Here is an 18761-nt window from a genome sequence, read left to right on the forward strand (position 1 = left end):
TGCAAGACGCAGTATTTCCCTTCCCAAAAGCCAGTTTGGGAAGTATATCAAAGTAGTGAAGTCGGAACAACTGAAACTGCTGTACACAAAAGCCAGCAGAGGTATTTCAACAATGTAAAGCTAAAAACTGCAGCACACCCTCCTCTGCTGCAAGGCTTTGTATTGATTCTAGGGGTGGGCAAAGTTTTTTCTGCCTTCTTTCTGTGCTTGCAGGAAAGGAAATGTTAGCAGGGGAGATTTGTTTCTCTCGACGCGATGAGCACTGTGACTGAAACAGCAGATCCAACGCTGCTTCAGACAAAGGAACGATACATTCATTTATCTCTATGCTGAGCTAAAAAGTTGAGTTCCACAGAGTTTATGCACAATACCTTTCAGCTCGTCCTATGCTCTTTTTTCTCTTTATGCTCAACAGAATTACTTTAAGCAGAAGAGACAAGATGGCACAAGGCACAGTGTCTTCTGCTGTAGCAAATGTCGCTTATGAGCTTTTATTAAGTCTAATTTTATTCAGGAACACAAAGATTGGGTTTTGCTTCCTTATCAGAGGAGATGGCTCACAGTGAGATTCTGGCCACAAGCAAAGTTGTTTTATATAATCACAGAATCAATCAGGTTGGAAGAGACCTCTGGGATCATCGAGTCCAACCATTGCCCTGACACCACCATGTCAACTAGACCATGGCACTAAGTGCCATGTCCAGTCTTTTCTTAAACACCTCTAGAGATGGTGACTCCACCACCTCCCTGGGCAGCCCCTTCCCATGTCTAATGACCCTTTCTGAAAAGAAATTCTTCCTAATTCTTTTCTGGTATGTCTAACTACTATAAAACACTAGATTGACAGAGACTGTTCAGGCAGCACCTCACATTACTCATCACTCTTTAATAACCCCTCCTGTGGTAGATGGGGCAGAAGCAGACACTGAAGGGATCAGGAAGAATAACGTGTGCACTGAGAACAGCTGTAACTGTTGACACTTACAGCATATCAGGACAATTGTCTGGTTTTTCCAGCAGACCTCCTTCCATCACAAAGCGGAGCACTTGTTCATTGGTCATGCCTTGGTACGGCTGCTCTGCTAACGTTGCGATCTCCCAAAGTACAACACCGAAAGACCTGGAAAACAAATCAGAACTTTAGAAAGCCGAGCAATCTTTACAAGGATATTCTTCTTAGATGATGCTGAGCAGGTAGGTGTCTATGGGTATTTTCTTTTACCAAAAAATTCCAATTGCTCAGAAAGTATGCAGCTATGGTGATAGCCACATCACCCAGCACAACAGCCTGCTGACTTCAAACACCTCTACTCAATGGTGAGAAACAGGCTCCCAGTTCTGAATGACTCCTCAGCATGACCTCTGTAAGAAAACACTGGTAATATTACATCTCCATTTTTCACACCATAATCTACAGCTCAGAGCTGGTTATGATTATCATCATTCAGTGGTCCAACATTACTTGGTTACACTGGTTCTGTACAGGTCAATCAGTAAAAAAGCCACCAAGAGCTCACTGCATTGACCAGAAGCCTCCTAACGCAGAGGAGATTTAAGCTGTGAGCTTGCTGGAGAATCAGCTTGCATCTCATCTCGCTTTCCAATGGCTTTGAGTTCAGACTTTAGGCACACTGTGAGATGGCAAAAATAGTGGAGAGGGGAAAAGGAAAGATGCAGGTAAGGAAAACAAAAAAATTTTTACAATTCTGTTCCTATCTCTGTGCTTCCTGTACAGAGGACCTCCAGCTGGACAGACACCTGATCACTGAAGTCTGCAAAAAGAACTGTATGTGGCTGAGTGCGGGGAATAAAACCTTCTAAGCAGGTGGAGAAGTCACAGAGACTGGTTATTTAAAGTGAGTTCAACAAGCCCTCCCCTCAAGCCACAGAGATAGAAAGAAAAACTGTACATTTAAAAAACTAAATTCACAATCTTCATGTGACATGTCCCAGGTACTCCTGACAGCAGCTGAGAAGGCAATAACGCAGAGCTGTAAGCTTTCATTCCAGTGCAAGCTGCTTTTCATCAGAAGTACCTGGGTCACACAAATCTGATTGAAAAGCTGCATGTTTCCCTTACTGCTCTAGCAAGCCGAGAGCTGGACAGCAAATGCACACCACCACACCTGAGCATCTCATCTGTCTTCCCACTAAAAGCAGCAAACAAACCAATCTCTATTCCCCAGGCACAAAAAACACTTCTTGGGTAATACTTTCCATTTCTCTCTCTGCTTTGGTTTCTTCCACAAGTCAAAGGTGCAAAGTAAGGATCAAGGCACTCGACTCACAGCAGCAAGCAACAAAACCCATTTTTGAAAAAGACATGGAAGAAATGTGAATGTTCTCCAGCTTCTTGTACCAAGACCCTAATTTGCTTCTTCAGCAGCAAAACATTTAAGCCCCCAGGAGAAACTCCGTTACCCCTTTTGCAACATGTATGTAACTATGTTCTTGAAACAGCTTCTAGCTCCTTCGAACTAACTACAAAGGACAGCAGAAGTGACAGAAGAAGTCTGTCTAATAATAGGAATTAATTACTGGCGAAGAAACATAAGCATAGTTATGTAATTGGGTAGTGTGGACGTAAGTATTGACACTTTCTAAAAATACCTCCATTTAAAATTAGTTTATTGAGCAGACATGGCTCAAAGTGTCTGCCCTGCACCGAAGAGTCACCCACTTTTAGAGCTGCTGTGCAAAGAAAGAAAATCTAGATGCTGTCTTGTCCTCTCTGGCTAAAATGCTGAGTCAAGCTTAGAGAAAAAAAGTGCAGTTTCAATAGGGTATTGTTGTGAAAACAGGAGTCCAGTATTATTAGCTGGTTATGGTAGAGTGGTTTTATCTTTCAGTTATCCCCTGCATCTCAAATGGTTTGCATCTGGAGCCAGAAGCCACAAACAGACTTGCAATTGTTTGCCTTTCAGGGGAGGCAGGGACAGAGGGTCAATTCAACATTTTGGTGCCTTTGAAGCTACTTTGATCACTGCAGGAATAATGAGAACAACTCTTGCGCACCTACTAGTCATATTATCATAACAAATAAACTTACGTTGCTCCTTCAAGGCAACCACCAGCTCTGAGAGAATGCAAGATGGTGAAGACTTATTTATAGAAATACACCCTCACCCTGAAGAATATTACATTAATTTTAAAATGTTCTCCTTCCCTAACTACAATAAAACCAGTCTTGTCTAATTACCTCATTCTTCAGTCTGAAAAGCAATAAAAGATTGAATTGCTAAAATAAAGCTCCACCCTTCAAAACCTCCGGACACTCTGTTTGCAGTTTGCCATTTCACCTTACAGCTTGTAAATCTTGGACTCAGACCACTCACAGAGTTTTGTCTTTTTGACATTTTGGCTTCTAAAACTTATCTCGAAGAACACGGAACCAGATGTCACAATATCCTACCAAAAAGGCAGGAAAAACTATCTCAACATTTTTTACTGTTTGATGAAAAGAAATGGCCCCCAAAACAGCTACACGGTTTACATGAAGCAACTTCAAAATCTGAATCAATACAAGGAGTCAGGTAATTTTTCCTGGCATGAAGAGACCTTCAATGTATAGTTTGGTCTCAAAAGTTATTGAGAAGTACACTGGAATGATCCTTTTAGCCACAAGCAGATCAAGTAAACAGACTTGACAGCGATAAGTCAAGCTCCACTACATTGGGAATTCAGATTGAGATTTCTGAATCCATAGCTGTGGGTACATGTGCCAAACGCAAATGTATACGCGTTCTGCACAAACAGCACATTCCTCATGTTGAACCAGTTTTTCTGTACCTCAACATAGTATACCTATGTGAACCAAATTTCAGAATAAGTCACTTCTAACAATTAAGATGACAAACCATCCCAAGGAGGAACTGTCTGAAATAGTGATCAGAGCTGTGGACCTCCTCTCCGTAAAGCCCTAAAGCAATCTTTTCCTCTCTCTGCTTTCAAGTAAAAATCTGTCAGATTTTCCTCCTCCTCCTCCTCAGTTTTCCAACCTTACAATCAGTAAGCTACTTTCCTTGCTGAGACTTCAGGCTAGGATATTTCACTCAGACTGTCCTGCTGATGAACTGCAGCATTGTTTGCTCAGCCCTGCTTTGGGCTGAATGACCGATGAGCGCCAGATCTTGTTGACGTTGAAGGGAGAACTCACGTACATCCTGCAGCAACTCAAGTACTGATTTACTTCTGACGCGTGATCAGGCGTCACATCTGTGGGGTTTTTTTGTTTGGAATTTGAGTTATGTTTAAACAATAATGTCACTTAGCAGTTACAGGCTAAAAGGAAAGCGTGTAGGGAACAAGTGCAGCACGTCACCGAGGCTGAACACCTGATCCACCACAGCCCGCTCTTGATACGGTGGCTGGAGCTGATGGCTGGACTCAGAAGTTGCTGATGTGCAGTAAGAAGGGGCAGGTCTGCCAGCTCTTCACTCCAGGCTCGTTCAGTTCTACATCTGGGGATTTTCTAGTGATATACTCCAAATTTCTGTCTGCTTTGTGAAGCCATTACAAGTCCCAAAATTCTTTTACTGCAGGGGGACTGCCAAAAGCATGCCTGCCCTGTTCCATTAGATAAATGGCTGATACAGGGCTTCCCCTTCAACTCAAAGTGGTTATTTTCATCTGTTTCCAAGTTTGAGGGTTACTGAATTCATAAATAAGTTATACTAGACACATGCAAAAAAATTTAAGCAACATTCTGGCACTTCACTTTTTCACTTGCAACGTAATTCCTCTTATGAGCCTTTCACTCAAAGCTGGTGCTGTAGACTACAGTCCAATGACTCCAAAATCCTCAAGCTGTTTAAAGAAAATGCAGTTTACTACTAGAATACCATTCCTACTGACTTCTAGACATTTGGAGGCAATCAGCTGCCAATTCTGTAACAGATCAGCAGTAAAAACATCTTCTTAGGAAGGCAGAGAAACCATAAAAGACAGAGTAGAGGTTTTGCCAGTACATGTTCATCTTCTGCCAAGTCCTCTCTACCTATCTGCAAAATTTGGGGGGGGTGGGGAATTGCTCCAGAGTATTATTTCTTTCAAGAAGTATATTTTGACATTTCCTGAATGCCTCTATTAATAACTTCACAGATACAGCAATAGGCAATGTACTTTTAAAGAAAAACCTATTTCTGCATCTTGTGGTATATAAAACAAGCAAACAAAGCTCTAAATGGAGAAGGGTATGCACAAGGGAGAGCTCTCAAGAAAAAACCTGCTAGTGTACACAAACGGTCTGCGGGAAAGTGGAAGTATTTACACAGAAGGTTTTGATAGAAGAGCAGGTCAGCACTGTGAACCTTTCTATATTCTTTGCAACTTTTAATGCTTTTCTTGAAGGAGGGCAATTTGAAAAATGACAACTTGCTCTTCCAGGTGAAGGTAATGTTTTTCACTGCACAGCTGACTTTACAACCCACAGCAGGAAACATGCCACCACCTCCAGTTGCAGAAATCCATTTAATTCTGCTCTCGGAGAATTTAACCTCACAGGTTCTTGGTTTTGCAATGGAAATATGAAATATAAGGCAGAATGCTTCACAGTGGAAAAAGAGAGCTACCTTTGAAGAGACAGGAGAAGCAGTATACTTAGTTAAGTCTACTAAAACAAGAAAAGAGGCTAGAAAGAAGAGGGGCTAAAAGTTTTTCAGAGCCCCTTTTTTGTTACCAGACATCGGAGTGCGTTGTGAAGACTCCATCTTTCAGTGATTCTGGGGACATCCAGCGGACAGGCAGCAAACCCTTCCCTCCTTTACGATAATAATCTGTCTCGTAGATATCTCTTGTCATGCCAAAATCTAGAAGGTAGAAATGTTTTGAGTTTGCATGATAAAATGATGAACATTTCCCCTTAGGACAAGCCATTGTAGCCAGTAGAGAACCACAGTTTGGTGCAAAGAATCTGCAGTCTGTTACCATGACACTTCACTTTGCAGGTGCTTTACCTGCTGCCTTAGGGCTGCTTAGCTTCCCTCCCAATGAAACCAACAGACATTTTTACCACTGACTTCAGTGAGTGAGTAGTCTGAATGATTTAAATATATTAATATGAAAAGTTCCAGGATTTATGCTGCAGCCTTGCAGTAAGCTAGTTCTTCTGAAGGCCAAACAATTCACTAACTCTCTAAATTCAATGATTTTCTTTTCTTCTTAATAGTGTAAAGGGCTCCTTTAGTACTTAATACTATTGTTTTTAATTAAAGAATCTCACATGTTGAGGGAAATGCTTCTGTCTTTTTTTTTTTTCCTCCTTCCAAAGGTAATTTCCAGTTCTTGTAAAATATTCCATCTCAAATGCTACAGAGGATTAGGCTATTCATTTATGACGAACACAGACCCATATTAAAGACATACTTTGGGTTATAGGCATGTCCTTAGCCGTAAATACGTAAACATTGGCAAGACCTGGATCTCAGAATGCTCATTCCCTGACTGTAACTCAGACTTAGTCCAGATTTTTTTTTTTCTGTACAATCAGCCTGACGCACACAAAGCTGCTGGGTCTTGGACTAGCCTATTTAATCCAGTTACTGTGTTTTCAGACACTAACCAAAAAGTTAATAAATCAGGTGGCATCAAATCTCTTACTAATATTAACCACTGTCTGCTAACGCAGCAGACACAGGGCAAAATCCATCTTATCAATACAGACCTGTAGTTGCCTCTTATTTTTCTGGGGAAAAGTGGAGTGCAAAGAAGACAGAATTCCTCCAGTTCTCACAGTCATTTTTACCTGTCTATGACTTGCATTAGAAACCAACCACTGATCATTCTCGTTCCTTGTCTGCTAGGGACACTGGTACCCTCAGTGATGATGACTAAAAAGCCCATCTGTGCAGCTATTCCATCACTCCCACACACTCGGGTGACTATCCTGGCTGAACGGAAAGTTCTTTAAAAATGTAATGCAAATAAGGAACAGATACGCAACGAGCACAGGACAGTGTAGCATAAAGCTCTTCCTCTGAGATCTAAACAGTCTGAGTTGGCGTGTTCCAGTCAAGATGCTCCTAAACTGTTTCTACATGCAGGGATTTTCAGTACTGGTACATGAGAGCAGTGCAGCATATTTCCCAAGACGCTTTCGGGGTAACGATGTACCATGTTAAAGGGAAGAAACGCACCATCTTCAGTTCAAAGAATTGTAAAACATGCCGGTGGGGGGAGGAGGAGGGAGAAAACAGGAATGGGAAGAATTCACACTGACTTCTCCCGAACCTGCACAAAACGCACAAAATCCCCCAAAGATCTTATTTCCTAATTAACTGACTCAAAATGAAATCATTTTTTCTTTCTCCCAAATGACAGGATTACTTACACAAATTATCAAAATAGCTGAGTTAAGCTCAGAGAAAAAGAATTCGTTTCCTACAGCAGAAGGCTGTGATATACATGTTATTTTAATATGCACAACTCAAAAACAGCCAAAAGCTTAAGATCACCCTCTCTGGAGAGAAGTCTGAAAAAACTCATCTGACACTATTTTGGAGGGATGGTGAAGGGAAAAAAAAGTGGTGTTCTAACAGCAGAGCAGAGGAAAAGCCATTCTGTTGTCTGGAAAGCAGAACTCCAGTTCAGACTGGAAACCATCCAGCTGAAGTCAACCCTTAGATTCCACTTCCAAATCAGATATGCTTTAAAATAATCCCAAAATTCTTATTCTTGAATCAATAAACAGGAGGTGGAATTATTTTTGCGCATTAACAGAAAAGCAAATGACACATCAGTGATAACTACGCCATCCACCCAGATGTCTGCAGCATCTGCACCTCAAATCACTGCTTCACTAGAAACCCACATGCTGTAAGATTTCCTCACTGGAACAACAGCAAGTAGAGGTATTCCAAGAGTTTCAATTCAATGTCGACTTGCTCACAGGTCTTAAATCACAGCAAGCCTTCATAAGGAATATATTTCATTCTGCAGAAATTTCAAGTAGAGCTAAATTTTAAAAGGTCTTTCAAACAGCTTTCAAAAAATCAAAATGCCTTCTAAGATGCTGATTTTTCAGGATGACGTTTTTCATTTGTGTAGAAGTCAAGAAAGCGCACCTCCAATTTTCACTGTGAAGTCTTCTGCCACCATGCAGTTTCTCGCAGCAAGATCTCTGTGGACAAACTTGTTGGCGTTGAGGTATGCCATCCCATCAGCAATCTCTCCTGCCATCTGAATCATCTTCTTCAGAGTTGGAGGTGCCTGGCCAGGATTATTCTGAGCAAGATTAAGACGACAAAACAAGGGGGGGGGAAAAAAGAAGTATTTCTACATGAAACTAACATACCACATATTTTTTTTAAATTAAAATCCTATTATCACAATTCAGCCTGACGTGATCCAGGCTAAATAGAAACTCATGATTATGTACACCATAGCATCTGCTTAGTAGGAAAACTGGCCATATCAAGCTGGGTTACAAACAGAACTCCCACATAGCTCTTTTAGGCCTTTCTATTTTAGGGAATACAAGCCCGAAAGACTTTTTGGTGTAAGGATGTTATCTTACACCTATGGAGTTTAAATGTCCATCCTTCTGGATGGATAATTTGAAACCTTATTAATCATAAATGCTAGTCAAGCCCTTAGTCCATAGTCCTGCAGGTATTTTCTGAATCCTGGATTCAGTATGGTTATTTTCTGTACCCAATCACACGAGCAATCTGCTCTTGCCACATGCAATGCCCTCCATTTACACCATATTCATTCTCTTGTGCACATATTGTGCTCATGTTCTGTTCCTTTAAGTTACTCACATCAGAATTTCAAGATCAAGGGCAAAAGCTGCTGAGCTCATTTTCTACATTGTCTACTATGATTTCAGTGGCAAGTGACCTATGTGTCAGCTTTATCCTTCAGACCCTGTATCACATGTGGCAATTTTAGCTGTTACACTGATGGCCTACATATTGGAGTACGCACATTAGTTAAGATATTAGATTTTTACTTTCCAGCAGAGGCAACAGGCAGGACATACAACATGAAGCCATTATCCTAACAGGCATGCTTCAACTAGCCAATTTTTTGTTTAACATCTTAATGAGAAATCAGATTAGACAAGAGATTTAATTCAAATCTGAAAAACAGGACTCAGTAATACAAGGAGGGACCTATTCCATGCAGTACACTGGGCTATTTGCAATAGCTACCTCATGAAAGAAGGTGTTGCAGACCACAGAGCAGCTCGTGGGATTTTTTTAGAGCTTAAGGAGAAAGGCAAGAAAGGCTAATTGCCTGCTGCTTCCAACGTGATGCTGTTTCATTCAACATGATTCTAACTGAAGAAATAAAAAACCACCCGGCAACTCATGACTCACCTCTGTGTCTGGCCTCAACGATCTCAGGTAACTTTTGAGGTCTCCACGTGTCATCAGCTCCATGATAACCAGCGTAGGCTGGCCCTGAGAAACAACACCAAGCAGCCGAACCTTGAAGAAGAAAAACAAACATTCAGTCACAAATACAGCTAATTGAACTGTAGTAATCATTTATTCACATCGATATGTAGCCCTGAACACCCTTGAACCTGTGAGAAAGGTCTGAAAGTAGATTTGGTTCCACTCTGACTCCTCTTTCACAATAACGTTATAAAGCTGCGCAGAGCTGAAGCTAAAATCCCAAGTTCCCGCTTCAGTCAGTGAAGCCGTGCCCTGGACACCCTCATGCTGGGTGCACCCTCACACAGCACCACAGCTGTATGAATCACAGCCTTGTTACATTTTCATGACTTACCACGTGGTGACAATTGAACTCCTTCATCACCGAGGCCTCATTTAAGAACTCTATCCTCTCACGCATGCTTGCAGACTCATTGACAGTCTTGATGGCCACCCTGGTCTCTGGCTCATCCTTCACCACTCCCTTGGCTATTCCCTCGTACACCATTCCAAAGGAGCCTTGCCCAAGCTCCCGACACATGGTGATCTTCTCACGGGGCACCTCCCATTCGTCTGGAACATACACTACGGGGAGAAAGAACAAGCCATGATGCTCCACTTCTGCCAGTGGTGTGATCACTCACTGCTTTACGATACCAACTGCCCAAATATTTTTACTGTAAAAAACACTAGACAATGCTGAGACCTTGCATGATGTATGCAAATAGTCCACAGTCTTTCCCATACAGATAGGCAGATGCTTGGCATACAAATAAATCTTGAAGAAATGTATAGATGGATCTGAAGTGGCCTCACTATGGTGCTGACATAACGGGATAGAAATAAGGAACCTCAAAGCACAAATGCAGGGTGGGAAGAGGCTTGAATCAATACTCTAGGCTCGAGCTTTTCTTGGGATCCTTGGTTTTCTAATTCTTCCAGACAGCATCAAACATACTTGATCATCTGTATCAATTTAGTGTCTGCTGTATTGTCTATTAACAGATTGATTTTATGACTAGAGGGAAACAGACTCTCTGATCTAGTAGGCTCTTTGCATGAAACTGTTCTGATCACTTGCACACAAACTGTTGCACCAGTAAAGGCTGAACTTGCTGCTGCAAGTCTTTGATCTGAGGCAGAAGAGAGATCTCAGAAGGTGACTGCCAGGACGGAGGACTGCCTCAGGCAAGAAGACATCTGAGTAGTCAGTGATGCTGCTGCCTATCAGTCACCAAAGGAGGGGACAGTTGTGTCACAGGCTCTGGATGGGTGAAATGACACAATACAAAAATAGAGGATTATAGCGTGAACATTGAGAGACCTTTAACCCTAATGGTGCTGCTACAAAAAATAACGGTAAAATAGTCCGCTGCCACTCTGGCTCAACCCATCAGCCTCCTGGGAGCTTTTGGAAACACTATTCCAGCAAGAAGTCTACACCAGTAGCACCAAACTAAACCATAAACAGAAGAACTGATGCCTCTGGGAAATCTGTCTGATGTTCTGATTTCCTCCTGCACTTGAAGAGCTCCACACATACATGATCTGTACAGTGTGGGCACATGCTTGTTACAGACAACCACACCTCTGTGTGTGTGTGTGTAAATAAATTAATTATCTAGCAAGTAGGGTTCCAGTAGGAACATAGTTGCTTTTTGTATTTTATTCTTTTTTAAAGCAATTCATTTAGCCAGAAAGCTGAATTTCCAGGGTTCTCTATGCCACAGCAATCGCAGCACAGGGGCTTTCTGGAGATGCAGAGATGAGGATCCCAGGACTGCCAAGCTCATTCAGCTCCTGCTGCTGCTCAGGGACAGCCAACACAAGAACTGGCAAGAAGTTCATCTACACCATTAGTAGGTGTAACCTCCTGCGACAGTGAAGCACAGGAAAACAATACAGACAACATACAGAAAGCAAAACCAAAAAAAGCACGCTGTTCTAGGAACAGCAATTTTGTTTTAAAGAATTTTTGTTTCCTGGATGGTTTTAAACACTTGAGCATTACCCACCCTGTGTCTCCCACAGAAAATTGTAAGAAATTAGATGCCCCCCAAAACCCCCCATCTGACTTTACAATGACAGTTATTTCACTCTGTTAGCAGAGCACTCAACACAAATACACCAGCTGGGATCTAAACACTGCCACAGTCTAATACCTCTAAATACTGTCAACACCAAATACATGCATCAGTCACAAATACATTACATCAGTTTGAAACTAGCTTTAAAAAAATGTTTTGCCAGCTAGATTAAAAAAGGGCTTATCTACACTCCATATTAAGAGAAACAAATATGGATTAAATTAAACATCCATGTCCATTTTAACACAAAATTTCTGCATGTGATATGTCTGGAAGCCTACAATATTGCTTTTCTCTTTCTCTAACTGTGAAAAGTTGTTGGAGAGTATTATTGGGATGGGAAGTGAGGAAACAGTATTGTTTTTTGTAAGTGGTACTATTTTCCACGTGAGAAGTACATAGAAACAAGCAGTGGGTTTGTTCCGATAGGTCAGAATAGGGCTTAAAAGGGCAAACATGAAAGACGACAAATTCATGAATTCTTCCTTCATTCCAGTGAAAACACCACTGGATGGGTAGATAATAATCTGAAAGTTAAGCTAACGCACCCAAAGCTTGCCTCAGCTGAATAAAATACAGGAAAAATTTCAAAAACTCCCCAGTTTCAATAGACAGGTGACATTTACCTATTACCAATGATGGATTCCATGGCTGTGCTAATAAAACGAAGAGAGAAAGCAGCTTTGCAACATCCCTTTTAGAGTTTCACACCTTTCAAAGTCAGACACAAAGAGAATATATGAAAGTAAGAGCACCAGAAGCGTAAGGTCACACTTACCATCTGAAGCACTGAAGTACTCGGGGTTCACAGAAGCATAAAGCACTCCATTGCCCAGTCTGTCACTGTTCCTGTTGAAATATTTTTTTTCTTTTTTAATCTTTAAACCTAAGTACATTTCAGATCACCTCTTCTACAGCTTTTCCACTGTTTGCTCAACCACAGAATACTATTTGCTGTATGAGGCAAGCTCTTCACACAAAGGGGACAAACCAAGTTCTTATTCTGCCTCACACAATCAATGGGAAAACAGCCCAGAATAGCTTTCCCAGGAAATCTGCAGTCTTCTCTGTACCAAATCAGCACCAGAAAAGTGTAAACACAAGGTACATCTAACTGCTGGGTAAACTTCCTTTAAGAAAGGCAGCTGTATGGTGATACACCCAGGAGACCTGGGGCTAAGAACATACTTGAACATCATCTGCCCTACTGTGGGAGAGAAGTGATCTAACAAAGGACAAGATTGTTTTTAATGGGGAATTCCACTCAACTATTTCATAAGTGTTTCTATTATTTTATTTTAACACACCCCACCCGCCCAATTTTACTGGGGTGATTTTCAGAATAAAACATATGTGTTCAGCAGTATGAGAGCTCCTGCAGAAGGCAGGCTGTAGCAATAAAATTACCAGTCAGACCTCAGAAAATCAAAGACAAAGCATTCTTGTGAGCTAGAACAACAGTTTAAAAGAAGGATGAGTTATCAGGCATTTCACCTAGGAGAGCCCAAGGGAAAGCCAAGCAGGTGCTGTACACTTCACTAGATACAAAGCCTTTTCTGGAGTGCTTGAGAACTGGTACTACTGTCTGCACACAAATGAATTAGAGCTGGAAATAATGGGATACTCAATGAGCATAATTTATATGAGTATAATAAAAAACCTCCATACCTATAAAGTCGCAAGGCTGAACATTTGCACTGACTTCTATTAAGTTCCCATTATGTATTTCAATGAAACAAAAAAAATAAATCACTAGTTACAAAAAAAACCACAAAACTGAGGAAAACAAATCAACAGAACAGTCCCCTAGACTGCTCTGTCCAGGACGTAATTTTTTAAGTGAATGTAAAGACTTCAAAAAACCTCTAGAATTTGTAATAAATCAAATTAACCTAAATAGAACTAAGTTTTCCTGACTTACATTGACCCCTATTTCCGTCAAATCTTCTGATTATATAGGTTCAGTGTCTGCCATCATTGTCCCAGCGGGTATGTTCCTGACAAGCCTTCCTCTTCCCTCTCAAACATGATACTGTAATAAAAAGCCTCTTCATATCTCAAGCAGCAGCCACATGCTTGCTGGTAACTCTAAACCACCTCCTTTCACACACCAACAAGACAGAATCGACTTTAGCTTCTCAAGTCCTCTGAATGCCATTTCCCTTTTTAATTTCTAGCTTGCTCTATGGGCACAGGTTTGAAAATAAATATTCCCCGCCTGCAGTTTTAACCACAAGCACATACAACTCACCTTTTTTTGTTAAAGACGTACAGCATTATCAGTAATCCCCCAATGATGAGCAGGAAAGCAACAGGGAGCACAATTATCAAGTGCAGGAAGTTTCCATAGTTTGCTGCTGCAACCAACAAGAAAACAATTGTATCAGGGTTTCTATAAAATCTCCATTAACAAAGAAACATTCAAAACCCACTCAGTATATTTCCATACAGGGAAGAAATCAAAAATACTCATTTTCTTGTCTGATGTGGAAAAATGTACTCAGAAACACTCCCTGACTGCAGATGAGCGGAACAAGAAAACAGACAGTGAAAAGTATTAATTTTGTACAGAACAGTGTCTGTCTGGGGTTTGTTTTCACAAGTTATGCTTAAGGACTTGCATTCCTTAGTGAACAATATATGTAATTGTTCACTTGTGCATTCACCTCTTTTCTACCTTTTCTTCACCTTGTTCACCTTGCAATTGCTTATACTTATATTCAGAATATGCACACGCTGCTCTATTTCAAGTTCTTCAAAGTCCAGCAATTAGAAAACCACAAAAGGAATAAAAGATGGAGTTCCAGTTTTCTGTGGATACATCTGCTCCACAACTAAATACAGAAGTTCTTGAGAAGGTCTCTGTGGACACTACAGTGGTGTTCTTCCAAAGCATAAATTACTCCCATTGTAGGACCAGCATCACCCTTTCACCAGGATGCTGTCTTTATCAAATGTCACTGGGAACAGGTCATATGAAAAAGCATCTTGATATTTAAAAAACCTGCCAGCCAGAAATCTAATAAATGATTCGTTTCTTGTACTATTCTGCAATTTAAAGCAGGTTTGCCTTATTGCCACAGGTTTTGTACAATCCAGCTCCATGTTGTTACGGCTAACATTACACTCCCAACAGAGCTGTACACCACAGGAAGCCACAGCAGTGTGTTCTACACACCCACCACCTGGTTCTACCTGGTTGCACCTCTTACATATATAGAATGCATGCAAGAAAAGGACTACACCTCAGACACACCTCCTGGTTGTCAACACTTGCCAAAAAGTGCAACAGAGAAGAGTTCCCAAAGAAGCATCAGCAAATTAGAGTAGTATTCAAAGTACAGGCAAGAGGCTCATGCACCCAGTTACATAAGTAAACATCAGGAATTATTAAAAAGGCAATAGCCCCCCGGTCTGACACAGCCAACAAACATTCATCTTACATTTGGGTTGCACATAGAAAGAGACTGGCTCAGTCCATGACCCATTTCCAGCTAATGAAGTGGCCTGAACTCTAGCAGAATAGTTCCCAGGGTTCAGATGAGTTAGTTTAGCTCCTCCAAGCTTCTTGTATTCCTGTCTGGAAACACATTCCCGCTTCTCCTAAAAGAAAAAAGCAATTTACAGTTCATGTTAATATCTACACATTCCTTCATTCTTGAGAAAACACTATGGCTGCAGGATAAGCTAATTTTTATAATTAAAAGCCCCAACTGATCAGTTTTTCTTCAAACACCTTAAGGAGATATGTGGAATTCAAAAACTGTCAAAGTAGATGAAACAAAGGAATGGCATGCTGGTTGGTGCTGGGAGTTTGAAATCACAGTTTCTACCTTTGGTCTGCAGCACTGCACAGAAGCATGTTAAGAAAGATCCCATTTTGTGTATGAATTAGAGTTACAAGCAGTAACTCTTAACAGATAAACACCAAATCCTCACCTCTCCATGCTGCCCATATTTGATTTCATACATTAGTATCAGCCCGTTTGGATTTGAAGGCTCTAACCACTTCAGGTAGACGGTATTTTCTTCTTTTGCTTCCCATGATACCGTTCCTGGAATGTTATCTGCTCCCTCTGTAAAACATTTACAAGCGATGTGAGAAGAGCACCTATTACTGAAACAGGAACTTACACAACAATAGAGGAAAACAGAAGGTTCATACTATTCTTTAGGTATCAAAGCATCACAGTAAGTGCTATTCAAAGATCCAGAGAACAAAATGCATTGGTCAGGGGCCTGTTGGAGAGACTAACAGAGTCTGAACTGCTGATTGCCAGAAAAACAGTGCGGTGTGTACAGCTTCACCAGGTACGGGCTCTGTGTCAGTCGCTGTGCTCTCTCTGCGTGCCTAAGAGCCTGTTTATCAGCATCTGGTTCTTCCTTCCAAGCTTTCTACTACACCAGAACAGTGCAGACAGCTATTCCCAGCTGTAAACAGCAACCTGGCTGGAAATGGCTGTAAACACATAAGATCTGACCCTCTGACATCCCTTTCCTAAAACATCCAGTTTTAGGAAAACTGTCACAGTTTAAAACGGAGTCTCAGCAGGAATTTCTATTTCATTCTTGATAATTTTATGTGTTTTACTCAAAACTTCACAGGAGTATGAAGACCGTTTCAGTCAAAGAAAAAAAAGGTCACTTTTTCAAAAATACAGTTGTTAAGTTTAGAAGAAAACAGAATTCTTTAGCCTTTCATTTTCAGAGCCACGCACTGAAAATCTGGGAACGCTTATTTCCTTTTCCCTGATCTCATATATTTCCTTATTTCCTTGAAATAAGCAATACTTTTTGCTTTTTTACTGACACAGCTGGATCTGGATTATGACAGTCTTTCCTTCCAGAAACAAAACAAAATTGCTATCATTCTGCATCAAATATTCCCAGACATCTGCTGGAGGCAGAAGCTCTTTGCTGGATGCATATGAGCTTACACTAAAATCATCTCTATTCTTCTCGGAAGAAGTACAATCTGTAAAAGTCCCAAACATGAGTACAGCATTCAATGCTTCCTATTTGAAGTACTCTAGATGCCGGTGATTGGGCACAAAGCAACACAGTACTCCTCCTGTTTCCAGGCTGGACAAATGCACAGTCATTCTGTGACAGAAGAAACATTTGGCAAACATTCCCACCAGCAAAACTCTAACATCTGCAAACAGTTCAGAGGGAACACAGCAAAACTAAACATTAGCAGAGCAATGGTGCCCTGTCTCCATTCAGCACACAGGGAACTGAAGAATAAAACCTTTCAACCCACCACATCTGTAGGTCTCACCTATATCACTGGGAAACGGATTCTCTCATAATTATCTCAGTGCTCAATGCACACGCTTCTACCTTTCTCCAGATCACAGGACTGACTCTCCAGATCACTGTGACTGGTCTCAGTACACACGAGAGACCAGTCAAGGACACTAAACTAGTGTAACAAAGTTTTATATAGTTCCAATTAATTTTCTTGCATCCGATTTTTTTATTCTACACCAATGTTTTTCTACCTGTTTTGGAGGGTTTGTCCTCCCTGAGATTGCTCTCTCTCCAAAAAATAAAACAAAGCTTTATACTTGTGCGAGCATACCTGAAGGCATGGTTCTTGCAAAGACAAAGTTGGAAGCGCTACAACCAAGCGTGTCAGCTTCATGGTTGCAGCTGTGAATATCAATGCGGTAAAGAGTAAAAGGCTGGAGATGGGAGATCACAGTTCTCTCCTTGCCATCCACTTTGGTCTCAAAGAACGGGTACTCCACCTCACTCTCCTCTGCATCAGAAACATTGGTGAAGTGATCTGTCCCAGTCGCGTTCCTGTTTCGAGTGGCCAAAGTGGCATTTGCGATTCGGAACACGTCCCTCCGCTTCCGATCGGGTCTGTGGAGCAGATAGACAGGTATAGAAAAGGTCTCTTTAGAGAAACACCACTTTTCCTTCAGCTCTGGGAAAAAAAAACCCAATAAAATACATAACTCTGCTATTAAAAAACCTAAATAAAGGAAATGGCAAAACAAGAAGAAAGCTTCCTCTTAATCTGAACCTGCAGCATGTCAGCGCATCCTATTACTCTTTCCTTTGATCAGAAACCAATCAAAACTCTGAAGCTCACACTGTGCCCCGAGATAAATGTGCAAACTTCTGACCTCACACAATAAACCAAATAGCAAAAATTGCTTCATGGTTATTCAATAAGCAACCTAGATTTGTATTTAATGACAGTAATGTTGACGCTTAAAATAAAAATCAGATGTTAAAGGTTGAAAACCTTTTAGGTTAGGAGAAAAAAAATGTTTAGAAGTTTGCTGGATTAGCAAAGGTAACTCTCTGCAGGCTTAAATTTCTTTCCAGTTGCAATGAAATTACAGAACTTTGAATGTATTGCACTGAGAAAAGAAACCTTGGAAGGCAGCTGAAAACCAGGAATGTTAACCACCACTAATTTGTGTGTATCTACTTCTCTCACCCAAACAAAAGCTCTGCAAAGGAACAAACTTCCTATATGAGAAAACACAGCACTGATATTGTGTGTAGCAAAGAGTTCACTGAGAAACTTTGCTTTACAGGCATCTGTAAATTTATGCAGAGTTAAAAGCTTGAGGATTTACAGCAACACTCCTACTTTCTCAAGTCTAAGAAACTGTTGTTGTGGACAGGCCTGAGTATCAGCACAAGCGTCAATATGAAAATACTCTTACAAACATTTGGATGGTATTAGTTAATGAACCCACGATTGCTAAACGTTAGACTTGTCACTTGGTCTTGTGTCAGATCCAAGGCTGTTGTGCACAGGAGCACTAACTACAGAGGGCAAGCTGGCTTCTCCAGCTCCTGCTCTCCGCGTCTCCCAAGACTGCAGGACTGCTCACTCCTGGGAAGCAATGCACCACAGGAGTTAAGGAAGAATGTAAGAAGAGCCACACTACAAAAACAGTTTGGGCTTGAATCCTTTCCCACCTGAAATCACGTAGGCAGTGCCCATTTAGCACCTGGGCAGTGCAACGGTTATCAGGGACAGAGGTGAGGTCTAACACATTTCTCTCACAAAGCGAGTTTCAAATCAGGCCAGTAAGGCCTCGCTCAAACACACAACAGGAAGAAAGATGACTCAACAGGAGAAGTTAATTCGCTGTCAAATATACCGTCTTAGTACATTCAGCCACAGAACAGCACGCTGCAGCGAGAGCCAAAAACAGGCTGACTTGGTTTTGAAATCTGCTGGCAGCGGTTGGATGAAATTTTTTTTTAGGAGTTCACTGCAGAATTTTTCAAAATCCTTTTACTATGTCTTGAGCAGTCGTTT

General features: G+C 41.1%; 1 protein-coding gene across 2 annotated transcripts in view; it reads right to left on the minus strand.

Annotated features, from left to right (window-relative positions):
* Positions 1–18761, minus strand: part of IGF1R (insulin like growth factor 1 receptor) — a 190619-nt gene that overhangs the window by 12981 nt on the left and 158877 nt on the right. For both annotated transcript variants that reach the window (XM_068409751.1, XM_068409752.1), the window contains 10 exons: positions 17052–17338; positions 15407–15543; positions 14911–15070; positions 13719–13824; positions 12246–12316; positions 9736–9965; positions 9321–9431; positions 8061–8220; positions 5678–5807; positions 986–1120 (listed from right to left, as the gene is read on the minus strand). In XM_068409751.1, coding sequence (XP_068265852.1) covers positions 986–1120; positions 5678–5807; positions 8061–8220; positions 9321–9431; positions 9736–9965; positions 12246–12316; positions 13719–13824; positions 14911–15070; positions 15407–15543; positions 17052–17338 — 1527 coding nt within the window. The remainder of the gene's footprint in view (positions 1–985; positions 1121–5677; positions 5808–8060; positions 8221–9320; positions 9432–9735; positions 9966–12245; positions 12317–13718; positions 13825–14910; positions 15071–15406; positions 15544–17051; positions 17339–18761) is intronic.

This window comes from Nyctibius grandis, chromosome 11, assembly GCF_013368605.1.
Source record: "Nyctibius grandis isolate bNycGra1 chromosome 11, bNycGra1.pri, whole genome shotgun sequence".
NCBI lineage: Eukaryota > Metazoa > Chordata > Aves > Nyctibiiformes > Nyctibiidae > Nyctibius > Nyctibius grandis.